The sequence below is a fragment of the Bombina bombina genome, chromosome 8, assembly GCF_027579735.1.
Source record: "Bombina bombina isolate aBomBom1 chromosome 8, aBomBom1.pri, whole genome shotgun sequence".
NCBI classification, from domain to species: domain Eukaryota; kingdom Metazoa; phylum Chordata; class Amphibia; order Anura; family Bombinatoridae; genus Bombina; species Bombina bombina.
In genome coordinates this window covers 341,811,929-341,824,424 of record NC_069506.1, presented here as the reverse complement: position 1 = coordinate 341,824,424, position 12,496 = coordinate 341,811,929, and the positions used below count along the sequence as shown (strand labels likewise).

At 40.3% G+C, this 12,496-nt stretch overlaps 1 protein-coding gene across 1 annotated transcript in view; it reads left to right on the top strand.

The window, feature by feature from the left end:
- The window catches only part of TECTA (tectorin alpha), a 465,600-nt gene that overhangs the window by 422,987 nt on the left and 30,117 nt on the right, over nt 1–12,496 (top strand). Inside the window, exon 21 of the mRNA XM_053691581.1 lies at nt 10,324–10,411. Within this exon, the coding sequence (XP_053547556.1) occupies nt 10,324–10,411 (88 nt within the window). The remainder of the gene's footprint in view (nt 1–10,323; nt 10,412–12,496) is intronic.

The window sequence follows — 12,496 nt, the reverse complement described above, 5'->3', positions numbered from 1 at the left end:
TGGTTATTTGGAAGGCTAAGTCAGAGCCAGATGAAAACCTTACGGTATCCTGAATGCTTGTTTGTAGAAAGGACACAGCGCGGTACACGCGCTGCAGACACGCTGAGATGCCGGGTGTGACGTCACAGCCACCCGGTGTAACAGTTAGGGAATTGAAAGCAGCTCCTTTGGTTCCTAAGAAACTGCAAGTAATAGAATAGGCACACAGCAAATGATGGATTAATGTAGGCTGCAAAGTTTCAAAGCAACAAGTAAGAAATCCCCACAGATTGAGGAAAGGGCTAGGTGTCTTCAGAGAGGAGTCACATAAAGTAACTGATTCAAATTACCAAGCGAGGAGCATAGAGAGGAGGGGCCTTAAATAGGAAAAGAGGATTCAGAATTAAAGGGACAGGATTGTAATAGTGAATACCCTGACAGGACACCCCCCTCAAGGAGCCGCTCAGCGGATCAAGGACCTGGACGGTGAGGATTCCTCCTATGGAACAAGGAAACCAAGCGTGGAGCCATAACATTAGTAGCAGGCTCCCAAGAGTCTTCTTCAGGTCCATAACCCTTCCAACTGACCAAATACTGAAGGTGGTTTCGAAAGTATCGAGAGTCTTGAATAGAATCAATCTCGTACTCCTTCTCATCTGTCACATGAGTTAAAGAAGTATCCATCGAAGATGTAGCCCTGATAGAAGCATAGGGTTTAAGGAGTGAGACATGAAATGTTGGATGAATTCTCATGGAAGAAGGTAATTGAAGAGTGACTGCATTCACATTAACAACATTCTTAATTTCAAAGGGACCCAAATAAAGTGAAGCGAGCTTTTTGGAAGGAACTTGTAATCTTATATTCTTCGTGCTTAACCAAACTTTATCTCCCACCTTATATTCAGGAGGTTTAGAACGTCGTAGATCATAGTAATGTTTTTGAGCTTTTTGAGCATCGAGTAGTAGTTGTTTAACAGTGGCGAAACCTTTCACTAAGGTATTGATTTTATCATTAACAACGGGTATAGGAGAATTTTTTGGAGTCTGAATGTCATAAGAAGGATGAAAACCGTAGTTAAGGAAAAATGGAGACATTTTAGTGGAGGAGTTGAGCATGTTATTATGAGCAAATTCAGCAGTGGAAAGGAGAGAATGCCAGTTATCTTGTTCTAGAGAACAGTAACAACGGAGATACTGTTCCAGGGCTTGATTTGTTCTCTCAGTCTGCCCATTGGTTTGTGGATGAAAAGCTGTACTTAACCTCCTAGAGATGTTGAGGGATTTACAAAGATGTTCCCAAAATCTAGAGGTAAACTGAGAACCTCTGTCACTAGTAATGGAATTTGGTAGACCATGTAATTTGACAATATGATCTATGAAAAGAGTAGCTGTTTCTTGAGCTGTGGGTAGACCTCTATGTGGCAGGAAATGGGCCATTTTAGAAAAAAGATCAACAATGACCATGATAGTGTTGAAGTTAGCAGAAGGTGGCAGATCAACAATAAAGTCCATGGCAATATCTGCCCAAGGTCTTTCAGGTACTGGAAGAGATAGAAGGTATCCGTAGGGACGTGTATGTTGATGTTTTTTAGTAGTGCAAAGAAAACATGTTTTGATGTATTGCTTGATTGTATCAGACATTTTGGGCCACCAATAATTCCTTGAGAGGATATGAAGAGTCCTATGTACGCCAGGATGACCTGCTAAAGAGGAATCATGAGCTGCTGCTAAAAGTTGATTCCTGAGATCCTTGGGTACATATAGCTGATCATGATGATAGAACAGTTCATCAGAATGTTTATTTAAATTGAGGTGTGTTATTAATGAATCCTCCTTCTGTTGCAGCTTTAGGGTATCCAAGAAATCGTTTGTTAAACAAATGATTCTGTCCGCAGGTATCACTGAGGCAGGTGTCAAATGATCTTGTGGCTTAGGAGGTATACGAGAGAGGGTATCTGCCTTAAGATTCTTAGAACCTGGACGATAGGTGATCACATAATCAAAACGTGAAAAGAAAAGGCTCCAGCGGACTTGACGAGAAGTCAGGGTCTTGTTTGACTTTAAATACTCTAAATTACGATGGTCTGTGTAAATAGTAATTGGAAATTTTGTACCTTCCAAGATATGCCTCCAGAATTCCAATGCGGATTTGATGGCAAGCAATTCCTTATCACCAATACCATAGTTTATCTCAGCTGAGCTCATGACACGAGAGTAGAATGCAACAGGATGTAATGGCTTTTCTTGAGAGGCCCTCTGGGATAGAACAGCCCCTATTGCAAATTCAGAAGCATCAACCTCAAGCGTAAAATGACAACTGGGATCTGGGAATTGCAAAATAGGGGCTGAAGTAAATTTATTCTTGAGGGTAGTGAAAGAGTCCTGAGCTTTACTATCCCATGAAAACCTGATATGTTTCTTAGTTAAAGTTGTTAATGGTTTAACAATATGTGAGAAATCTTTAATGAATTTTCTATAAAAATTCGCAAAACCAAGAAACCTCTGGACATCTTTTTTACATGAGGGTACTGGCCATTTGAGTATAGCTTCTACTTTACTGGTCTCCATAGTAATCCCAGTAGGAGAGATACAGTAACCCAGAAATGAAATAGAGTTAGTATTAAATATACATTTCTCTAGTTTAGCGTAGAGATGATGTTGTCTTAAACGAGATAGAACTAATTTTACATGTTTTAAATGATTTTCAAAAGTGTCTGAATAGACAAGAATGTCATCTAGATAGATAACAATACATACATCCAGAAGGTCGTGAAAAACATCATTTATGAAGCACTGGAAAGTGGCTGGGGCGTTGCAAAGCCCAAACGGCATTACTGTGTATTCGTAAAGTCCGTATCGTGTACGGAAAGCCGTTAACCACTCATCCCCTGCTCTCATCCTGATTAAATTGTATGCACCCCTAAGATCGAGCTTGGTGTAGATGGTGGCACCCTGAAGGCGCTCAATTAGTTCAGGAATGAGAGGCAGGGGATATCTGTTTTTCTTAGTACATTTATTCAGTTGTCTGTAATCTATAATGGGGCGTAAACTGCCATCTTTATTTTTCACAAAAAACATAGCAGCACCTGCAGAGGAAGTGGATGGACGTATAAACCCTTTTTTCAAGTTTTCGTCTAGATATTCCTTAAGGTGTGCTAGTTCAGGTTGGGACAAAGGATATATATGACCATATGGAATGGTGCAGTTAGGAATGAGATCAATAGGGCAGTCATACTTCCTATGTGGTGGAAGTGTGGCTGCCTCAACCTTATCAAAAACATCAGCATATTCTTTGTAGCAATCTGGTAATGTCTCTACATTAATATGACAAAGTGTATGAGAATCAGTGCAGAATTGCTTGCAGTACTGAGAATCAAAAACTACAGTAGAGTCTGTCCAAGAAATAGTGGGGTTATGCATAGACAACCACTGAATACCGAGTATCATAGGGTAGACAGAACTTGGTAAAACATCAAAAGATATTAACTCAGTATGCCCTGAGTCTGAAGTAACCTTAAGTGGAACTGTATGGTGTGAAATAGGACCAGAACTAAAAAATGATCCATCAACCAAACGGATGGCTAGTGCAACACTCTTTTTTATTAGTGGTATTTTGTGCTTATCAACAAAAACTAAATCTATGAAATTCCCAGATGCTCCAGAGTCAATTACGGCCTGTACGTCTATCTTCTGCTGATCCCACTGCAACAAGAGAGGGATTGATAAATGAAGCAAATTATTATTAACCATATTAACATTGTGCTTAAATCTCACTCTCTTACCCTTCTTTTGACGAAGGAGAGATGGGCAATCCCTTACGCCATGATCCTTTTCGGCACAATAGAGGCACAAATTAAGCAGTTTGCGTCTGGCTTTCTCTTCAGGCTTTAGAGGGCCTCTAATCACAGCAACATCCATGGGATCATCAACATTCTTGGTAGCATGGGTAGGAAGATTTATATGATAGGGAGTGTATTTCTTAGGAGTGATGTCAGTTATGGATTTTTCATATTTCCTTTCCCTGAGTCTCCGGTCAATACCAATACATAAAGTCATGAGATCCTCAAGAACATCTGGAATGATACCTCTAGCAAGTTCATCTTTTAATGAGTCACTGAGGCCCATGCGAAATTGATTTTTCAGAGCTGGGTTGTTCCATTAAGTGTCAGGAGCCCATCTTTTAAAGTCTGTTATGTATTCCTCTACCATCCTTTTCCCTTGGCGTAAGGATCTCAAAGCTGTTTCAGCAGTATTCTGCTTGTTATGATCCTCATATAAAAGGGACATCGCAGAAAAGAAAGAATCAAGAGAATTTAATATGGGATCATCAGTCTCATAGAAAGTGTTGGCCCAAGATTTAGCTTCTCCACGCAAAAAAGAAATCACAGTCAAAACTTTAATTCTGTCAGTAGGATAAGACCTAGGTTTTAAAGTGAACATAAGAGTGCAAGAATTTCTAAAGTCTCTGAACATGGACCTGTCCCCAGAGAATTTCTCTGGCGGACTTACAACAGGCTCCGGTGTAAACTCAGAAGTAGAAGGTTTAGTTGTCATATGCTCATTAATAAATTTTCTAATATTCTGGTTCTCAATTTGTATCTCTCTTAAACCCTGTAACATACTATCCATACTTTGTGCTAGAGAACCCACTCTATTGGAAAGCTCATTCAACTCCATGATAGTGGATAGAGGTACTTTTATTTTTTTTGGGCTTGGTAATATGTTATGTTCTGTAAAGATATGTGGTAGAACAGGTGGTAAATAAGTTTAGGTACCTAGTATCCGCTATAGTAGGACCACTCAGCCTCACACCAAACCTTGGATTCACACAGATTTAACTTATAGGAATCCGGTTTTGCTCATTGAACTGAGGGTCACTACTGCAGGGTACAGAGTGAAAACGGAGCTGTCACGCAACCAGGTTACAGGATGCCTGTATATCAACCGATAGGAGGAGTATCTATAGATAGAGTAGGTAGTTAGAATGATATTTTGGATTATGTTATCAGATATAGATTATGCAAGGATAAGATAGTAACAAACGATAAGTCACTTAGTTTAGGTTCAAGGTGGTCACAGCAAATGATGTTAATCAAGCAGCAGTTCAAACAGAGTAGGCAATGTAACAGGCAGTTGAAGTTAATCCTGCAGTGTAGTGATAGTAACAGTCATTGAATACAGAGCATAGGTCGTTTGCTTACTTGAGAGACATAATGATATCCAAATAGAGTAATAAAATATACAGACCAATTCCTGATGGTTATTTGGAAGGCTAAGTCAGAGCCAGATGAAAACCTTACGGTATCCTGAATGCTTGTTTGTAGAAAGGACACAGCGCGGTACACGCGCTGCAGACACGCTGAGATGCCGGGTGTGACGTCACAGCCACCCGGTGTAACAGTTAGGGAATTGAAAGCAGCTCCTTTGGTTCCTAAGAAACTGCAAGTAATAGAATAGGCACACCGGCACACAGCAAATGATGGATTAATGTAGGCTGCAAAGTTTCAAAGCAACAAGTAAGAAATCCCCACAGATTGAGGAAAGGGCTAGGTGTCTTCAGAGAGGAGTCACATAAAGTAACTGATTCAAATTACCAAGCGAGGAGCATAGAGAGGAGGGGCCTTAAATAGGAAAAGAGGATTCAGAATTAAAGGGACAGGATTGTAATAGTGAATACCCTGACACTTGCTGACAGGATACAAGCCCCACTGAAATCTAAGCAGTTGCAGTATTTAAAATGTGGATGCAGTGACAATATCCAGCTATGCTTCACGTGCACATGCAGAGAAAACTTCTAACACTAAAACAGTGATAACTTTTACTAGAAGCATTTTTGCTAATACATTTATATTGTAAATATGTTTCTATTCAAAGATGTAATAAATCTATGTGCATTGTAATGTTGGCTGGAATGTCCCTTTAATACTGCTTGCTCTGTCTGAATCACAGAGTTGTTGGATTTCATATCCCTTAAAGAATAGTACAAACGACAGTGCATTTCATTGTGTATTTTAACAGATTTTCCTTTAGTTTTTCTTTGTAATTCTTTTTTCATTATCCCATGTTAACGGCTTATATCAGTGCAGGAGCGGATAGATATCTGTCCCTAATTAGCCACAGCAAAGGAGATAAACATGTTGCTGAACAGACTTTTCAAGGGATATCCCTGGACCTCTCTGAAATAGCAAACTCCTGCAAATTCTACTGAAAAAAAAATAACAACAGCTTTAAATGTTTATAAATTGTTTAGACAAATAAAGTGCCTAATTGATTACATTTATTATGCACATATAAAATAACTTTAATCTTCCTTTATGCGAAACCGAAAGTTATAATAAATGACTTCACCTGTGTTGAATTTTCAAAACAGAAAAACAATTTGTGTTAAACAATAAAAAACGTTAATTTTCCTGCCTTCCTGTACCATCAGGGGAGTCCTGCCTGTGCAATTCAATTTGACTGCATATGGTTATAAAAGCTGTGTGTTAGTCACTGAGACTGCACAACCTTACTGTATGTGGCTATACATATGGTTATAAAACCTGTGTGTGAGTCACTGAGACTGCACAACCTTACTGTATGTGGCTATACATATGGTTATAAAACCTGTGTGTTAGTCACTGAGACTGCACAACCTTACTGTATGTGGCTATACATATGGTTATAAAACCTGTGTGTTAGTCACTGAGACTGCACAACCTTACTGTATGTGGCTATACATATAGTTATAAAACCTGTGTGTTAGTCACTGAGACTGCACGACCTTACTGTATGTGGCTATACATATGGTTATAAAACCTGTGTGTTAGTCACTGAGACTGCACGACCTTACTGTATGTGGCTATACATATGGTTATAAAACCTGTGTGTTAGTCACTGAGACTGCACAACCTTACTGTATGTGGCTATACATATAGTTATAAAACCTGTGTGTTAGTCACTGAGACTGCACGACCTTACTGTATGTGGCTATACATATGGTTATAAAAGCTGTGTGTTAGTCACTGAGACTGCACAACCTTACTGTATTTGGCTATACATATAGTTATAAAACCTGTGTGTTAGTCACTGAGACTGCACAACCTTACTGTATGTGGCTATACATATGGTTATAAAACCTGTGTGTTAGTCACTGAGACTGCACGACCTTACTGTATGTGGCTATACATATGGTTATAAAACCTGTGTGTTAGTCACTGAGACTGCACAACCTTACTGTATGTGGCTATACATATAGTTATAAAACCTGTGTGTTAGTCACTGAGACTGCACGACCTTACTGTATGTGGCTATACATATAGTTATAAAACCTGTGTGTTAGTCACTGAGACTGCACAACCTTACTGTATGTGGCTATACATATAGTTATAAAACCTGTGTGTTAGTCACTGAGACTGCACGACCTTACTGTATGTGGCTATACATATGGTTATAAAAGCTGTGTGTGAGTCACTGAGACTGCACGACCTTACTGTATGTGGCTATACATATAGTTATAAAACCTGTGTGTTAGTCACTGAGACTGCACGACCTTACTGTATGTGGCTATACATATAGTTATAAAACCTGTGTGTTAGTCACTGAGACTGCACGACCTTACTGTATGTGGCTATACATATAGTTATAAAACCTGTGTGTTAGTCACTGAGACTGCACAACCTTACTGTATGTGGCTATACATATAGTTATAAAACCTGTGTGTTAGTCACTGAGACTGCACAACCTTACTGTATGTGGCTATACATATAGTTATAAAACCTGTGTGTTAGTCACTGAGACTGCACAACCTTACTGTATTTGGCTATACATATGGTTATAAAACCTGTGTGTTAGTCACTGAGACTGCACGACCTTACTGTATGTGGCTATACATATGGTTATAAAAGCTGTGTGTTAGTCACTGAGACTGCACAACCTTACTGTATGTGGCTATACATATAGTTATAAAAGCTGTGTGTTAGTCACTGAGACTGCACAACCTTACTGTATGTGGCTATACATATAGTTATAAAAGCTGTGTGTTAGTCACTGAGACTGCACGACCTTACTGTATGTGGCTATACATATGGTTATAAAACCTGTGTGTTAGTCACTGAGACTGCACGACCCTACTGTATGTGGCTATACATATAGTTATAAAACCTGTGTGTTAGTCACTGAGACTGCACGACCTTACTGTATGTGGCTATACATATAGTTATAAAACCTGTGTGTTAGTCACTGAGACTGCACAACCTTACTGTATGTGGCTATACATATAGTTATAAAACCTGTGTGTTAGTCACTGAGACTGCACAACCTTACTGTATGTGGCTATACATATGGTTATAAAACCTGTGTGTTAGTCACTGAGACTGCACAACCTTACTGTATGTGGCTATACATATGGTTATAAAACCTGTGTGTTAGTCACTGAGACTGCACAACCTTACTGTATGTGGCTATACATATGGTTATAAAACCTGTGTGTTAGTCACTGAGACTGCACGACCTTACTGTATGTGGCTATACATATGGTTATAAAAGCTGTGTGTTAGTCACTGAGACTGCACAACCTTACTGTATGTGGCTATACATATGGTTATAAAAGCTGTGTGTTAGTCACTGAGACTGCACGACCTTACTGTATTTGGCTATACATATGGTTATAAAACCTGTGTGTTAGTCACTGAGACTGCACAACCTTACTGTATGTGGCTATACATATGGTTATAAAACCTGTGTGTTAGTCACTGAGACTGCACAACCTTACTGTATGTGGCTATACATATAGTTATAAAAGCTGTGTGTTAGTCACTGAGACTGCACGACCTTACTGTATGTGGCTATACATATGGTTATAAAAGCTGTGTGTTAGTCACTGAGACTGCACAACCTTACTGTATTTGGCTATACATATGGTTATAAAAGCTGTGTGTTAGTCACTGAGACTGCACGACCTTACTGTTTGTGGCTATACATATGGTTATAAAAGCTGTGTGTTAGTCACTGAGACTGCACAACCTTACTGTATGTGGCTATACATATGGTTATAAAACCTGTGTGTTAGTCACTGAGACTGCACGACCTTACTGTATGTGGCTATACATATGGTTATAAAAGCTGTGTGTTAGTCACTGAGACTGCACGACCTTACTGTATTTGGCTATACATATGGTTATAAAAGCTGTGTGTTAGTCACTGAGACTGCACAACCTTACTGTATGTGTCTATACATATGGTTATAAAACCTGTGTGTTAGTCACTGAGACTGCACGACCTTACTGTATGTGGCTATACATATGGTTATAAAAGCTGTGTGTTAGTCACTGAGACTGCACGACCTTACTGTATGTGGCTATACATATGGTTATAAAACCTGTGTGTTAGTCACTGAGACTGCACGACCTTACTGTATGTGGCTATACATATGGTTATAAAAGCTGTGTGTTAGTCACTGAGACTGCACAACCTTACTGTATGTGGCTATACATATGGTTATAAAACCTGTGTGTTAGTCACTGAGACTGCACAACCTTACTGTATGTGGCTATACATATGGTTATAAAAGCTGTGTGTTAGTCACTGAGACTGCACAACCTTACTGTATTTGGCTATACATATGGTTATAAAAGCTGTGTGTTAGTCACTGAGACTGCACAACCTTACTGTATTTGGCTATACATATGGTTATAAAAGCTGTGTGTTAGTCACTGAGACTGCACGACCTTACTGTATGTGGCTATACATATGGTTATAAAAGCTGTGTGTGAGTCACTGAGACTGCACAACCTTACTGTATGTGGCTATACATATGGTTATAAAAGCTGTGTGTGAGTCACTGAGACTGCACAACCTTACTGTATGTGGCTATACATATGGTTATAAAAGCTGTGTGTTAGTCACTGAGACTGCACAACCTTACTGTATGTGGCTATACATATGGTTATAAAAGCTGTGTGTTAGTCACTGAGACTGCACAACCTTACTGTATGTGGCTATACATATGGTTATAAAAGCTGTGTGTTAGTCACTGAGACTGCACGACCTTACTGTATGTGGCTATGCTCATGCAGAGAGGGAACAGAATTAAACACCTTTTTAATAGCTTAACATTAATAATAAAAACAAAGATTTGCTTGGCAGTTTGCCTAACTACAATGTGTGCTATCATGTAAGGATACGTTCATTATTGCCTGCAATTTCTCCATAACCTTTGAAAAAAGCCTGGTGTAAATTCCCCAGAAATGTAACAGTATTTGATTAATGATTTCCCTGTATAAAACTTATGAATGTTGCAGATGTTTGTGGCTGTTTGTGCTAAAAATGTATTTTTGTGTTTCTATATTATCTCCTCTTTGTCAGAACTGTCCACAGAACTCCAGGATTGCCAGTGACTATGCACAGGATCCCAAAGAACAAATTATCTCAGTTGGCCCAATCAGAAGAAAACGTTAGTATTGAATCTACAACAAAATAGGTTAGACGTGAGAATTAAAAACGCTCACACAGAATGTGCGTGATAAGTAACATACCCTACATACTTCAATAGGCATGTGTGCAACACACTATGGGGCCTATTTAAGATGGTGCGAGTGGACATGATCCGATATAGTGTACCATGTCCGCTGCACATCGATAAATGCTGACAGCATACGCTCTCTGTATTTATCATTGCACCAGCAGTTCTTGTGAACTGCTGGTGCAATACCGCCCCCTGCAGATTTGCTAGCAGGGGCTGTCAATCAACCCAATCGTATTCGATTGGGTTGATTTCTGGCAATTTCTGTCCGCCGCTTCAGAGCAGGCGGTCAGGTTATGGAGCAGCGATCTTTCGCCTGAAGGCTCGCCAGAAACACGGGGCGCCAAGTGCCATACAGAGCTTGATAAATATGCCCCTATGTATAATAGCACATACGTAAACACCAACTCACACATAGATATTTACACTCTTACACACTCTATAGCTCACACACACTCTCTCATACACACTTTCTCACACACAAACTCTCTCTCACACACAAACTCTCACACACATACACACACACAAAGACACTCTCTCTCTCTCACACACAAACTCTCTCTCACACACAAACTCTCTCTCACACACAAACTCTCTCTCACACACAAACTCTCTCTCACACACAAACTCTCACACACATACACACACACAAAGACACTCTCTCTCTCTCTCTCTCTCTCTCTCTCTCTCTCACACACACACACACACACACACACAAAGACACTCTCTCACACACATACTCTCTTTTGCTCACATTCTTTCTCTTTCACACACAGACAAAGACACTCTCTCACACAAGTACTCTCTCTTCCACACATTCTTTCTCTCTCACACACACAAACTCTCTCTCACACACATAGTCTCTCTCACACACATTATTTCTCTCTCACACACACACACAAAGACACTCTCTCTCACACATACACACAGACACTCTCTCTCGCACACATGCTTTCTCTCTCTCTCACACACACACAAAGACACTCTCTCACATACACACACACAAAGACACTCTCACACACATACTCTCTCTCGCTCTCATTCTTTCTCTCTCTCACACTCACACAGACACTCTCCCTCACACAAATACTTTCTCTTGCACACATTCTTTCTCTCTCTCACGCACACACAAAGACACCCTTTCTCACACACATACTCTCTCTCGCTCACACACACACACAGGCTCTCTCACACACACACTTTCTCTTGCTCACATTCTTTCTCTCACAAACACATACTCTCTCGGACACATTCTCTCTCTCTTTCACACACAAACTCTCTCTCACACACATACCCTCTCTTGCTCACATTCTTTCTCTCTCTCACGCACACACAAAGACACTCTCTCTCACACACATACTCTCTCTCGCTCACATTCTCTCTCTCTCTCTCTCTCTCTCTCTCACACACACACACACACAGACTCTCTCACACACACATTCTCTTGCTCACATTCTCTCTCTCTCACACACACAGACTCTCACACACATTCTCTTGCTCACATTCTTTCTCTCTCTCACACACACAGACTCTCACACACACATTCTCTTGCTCACATTCTCTCTCTCTCACACACATACTCTCTCCTGCACATATTCTCGCTCTCACACGCACTCACAAAGACACTCTCTCTCACACACATACTCTCTCTCACATTCTTTCTCTCTCACACACACACAGACTCTCACACACATTCTCTTGCTCACATTCTTTCTCTCTCTCACACGCACAGACTCTCTCACACACACATTCTCTTGCTCACATTCTTTCTCTCTCTCACACACACACAGACTCTCTCACACACACACAGACTCTCTCACACACACATTCTCTTGCTCCCATTTTTTCTCTCTCTCACACACACATACTCTCTCCTGCACACATTCTCTCTCTCTCTCCCGCAATTCAACCCAATCAAGTACGATGGGGTTGATTGACACCTCCCTGCTGGCAGCCGATTGACCGCGATTCTGCAGGGGGCGGCCTTGCACCAGCAGCTCTCCGTATTCAGCGAGG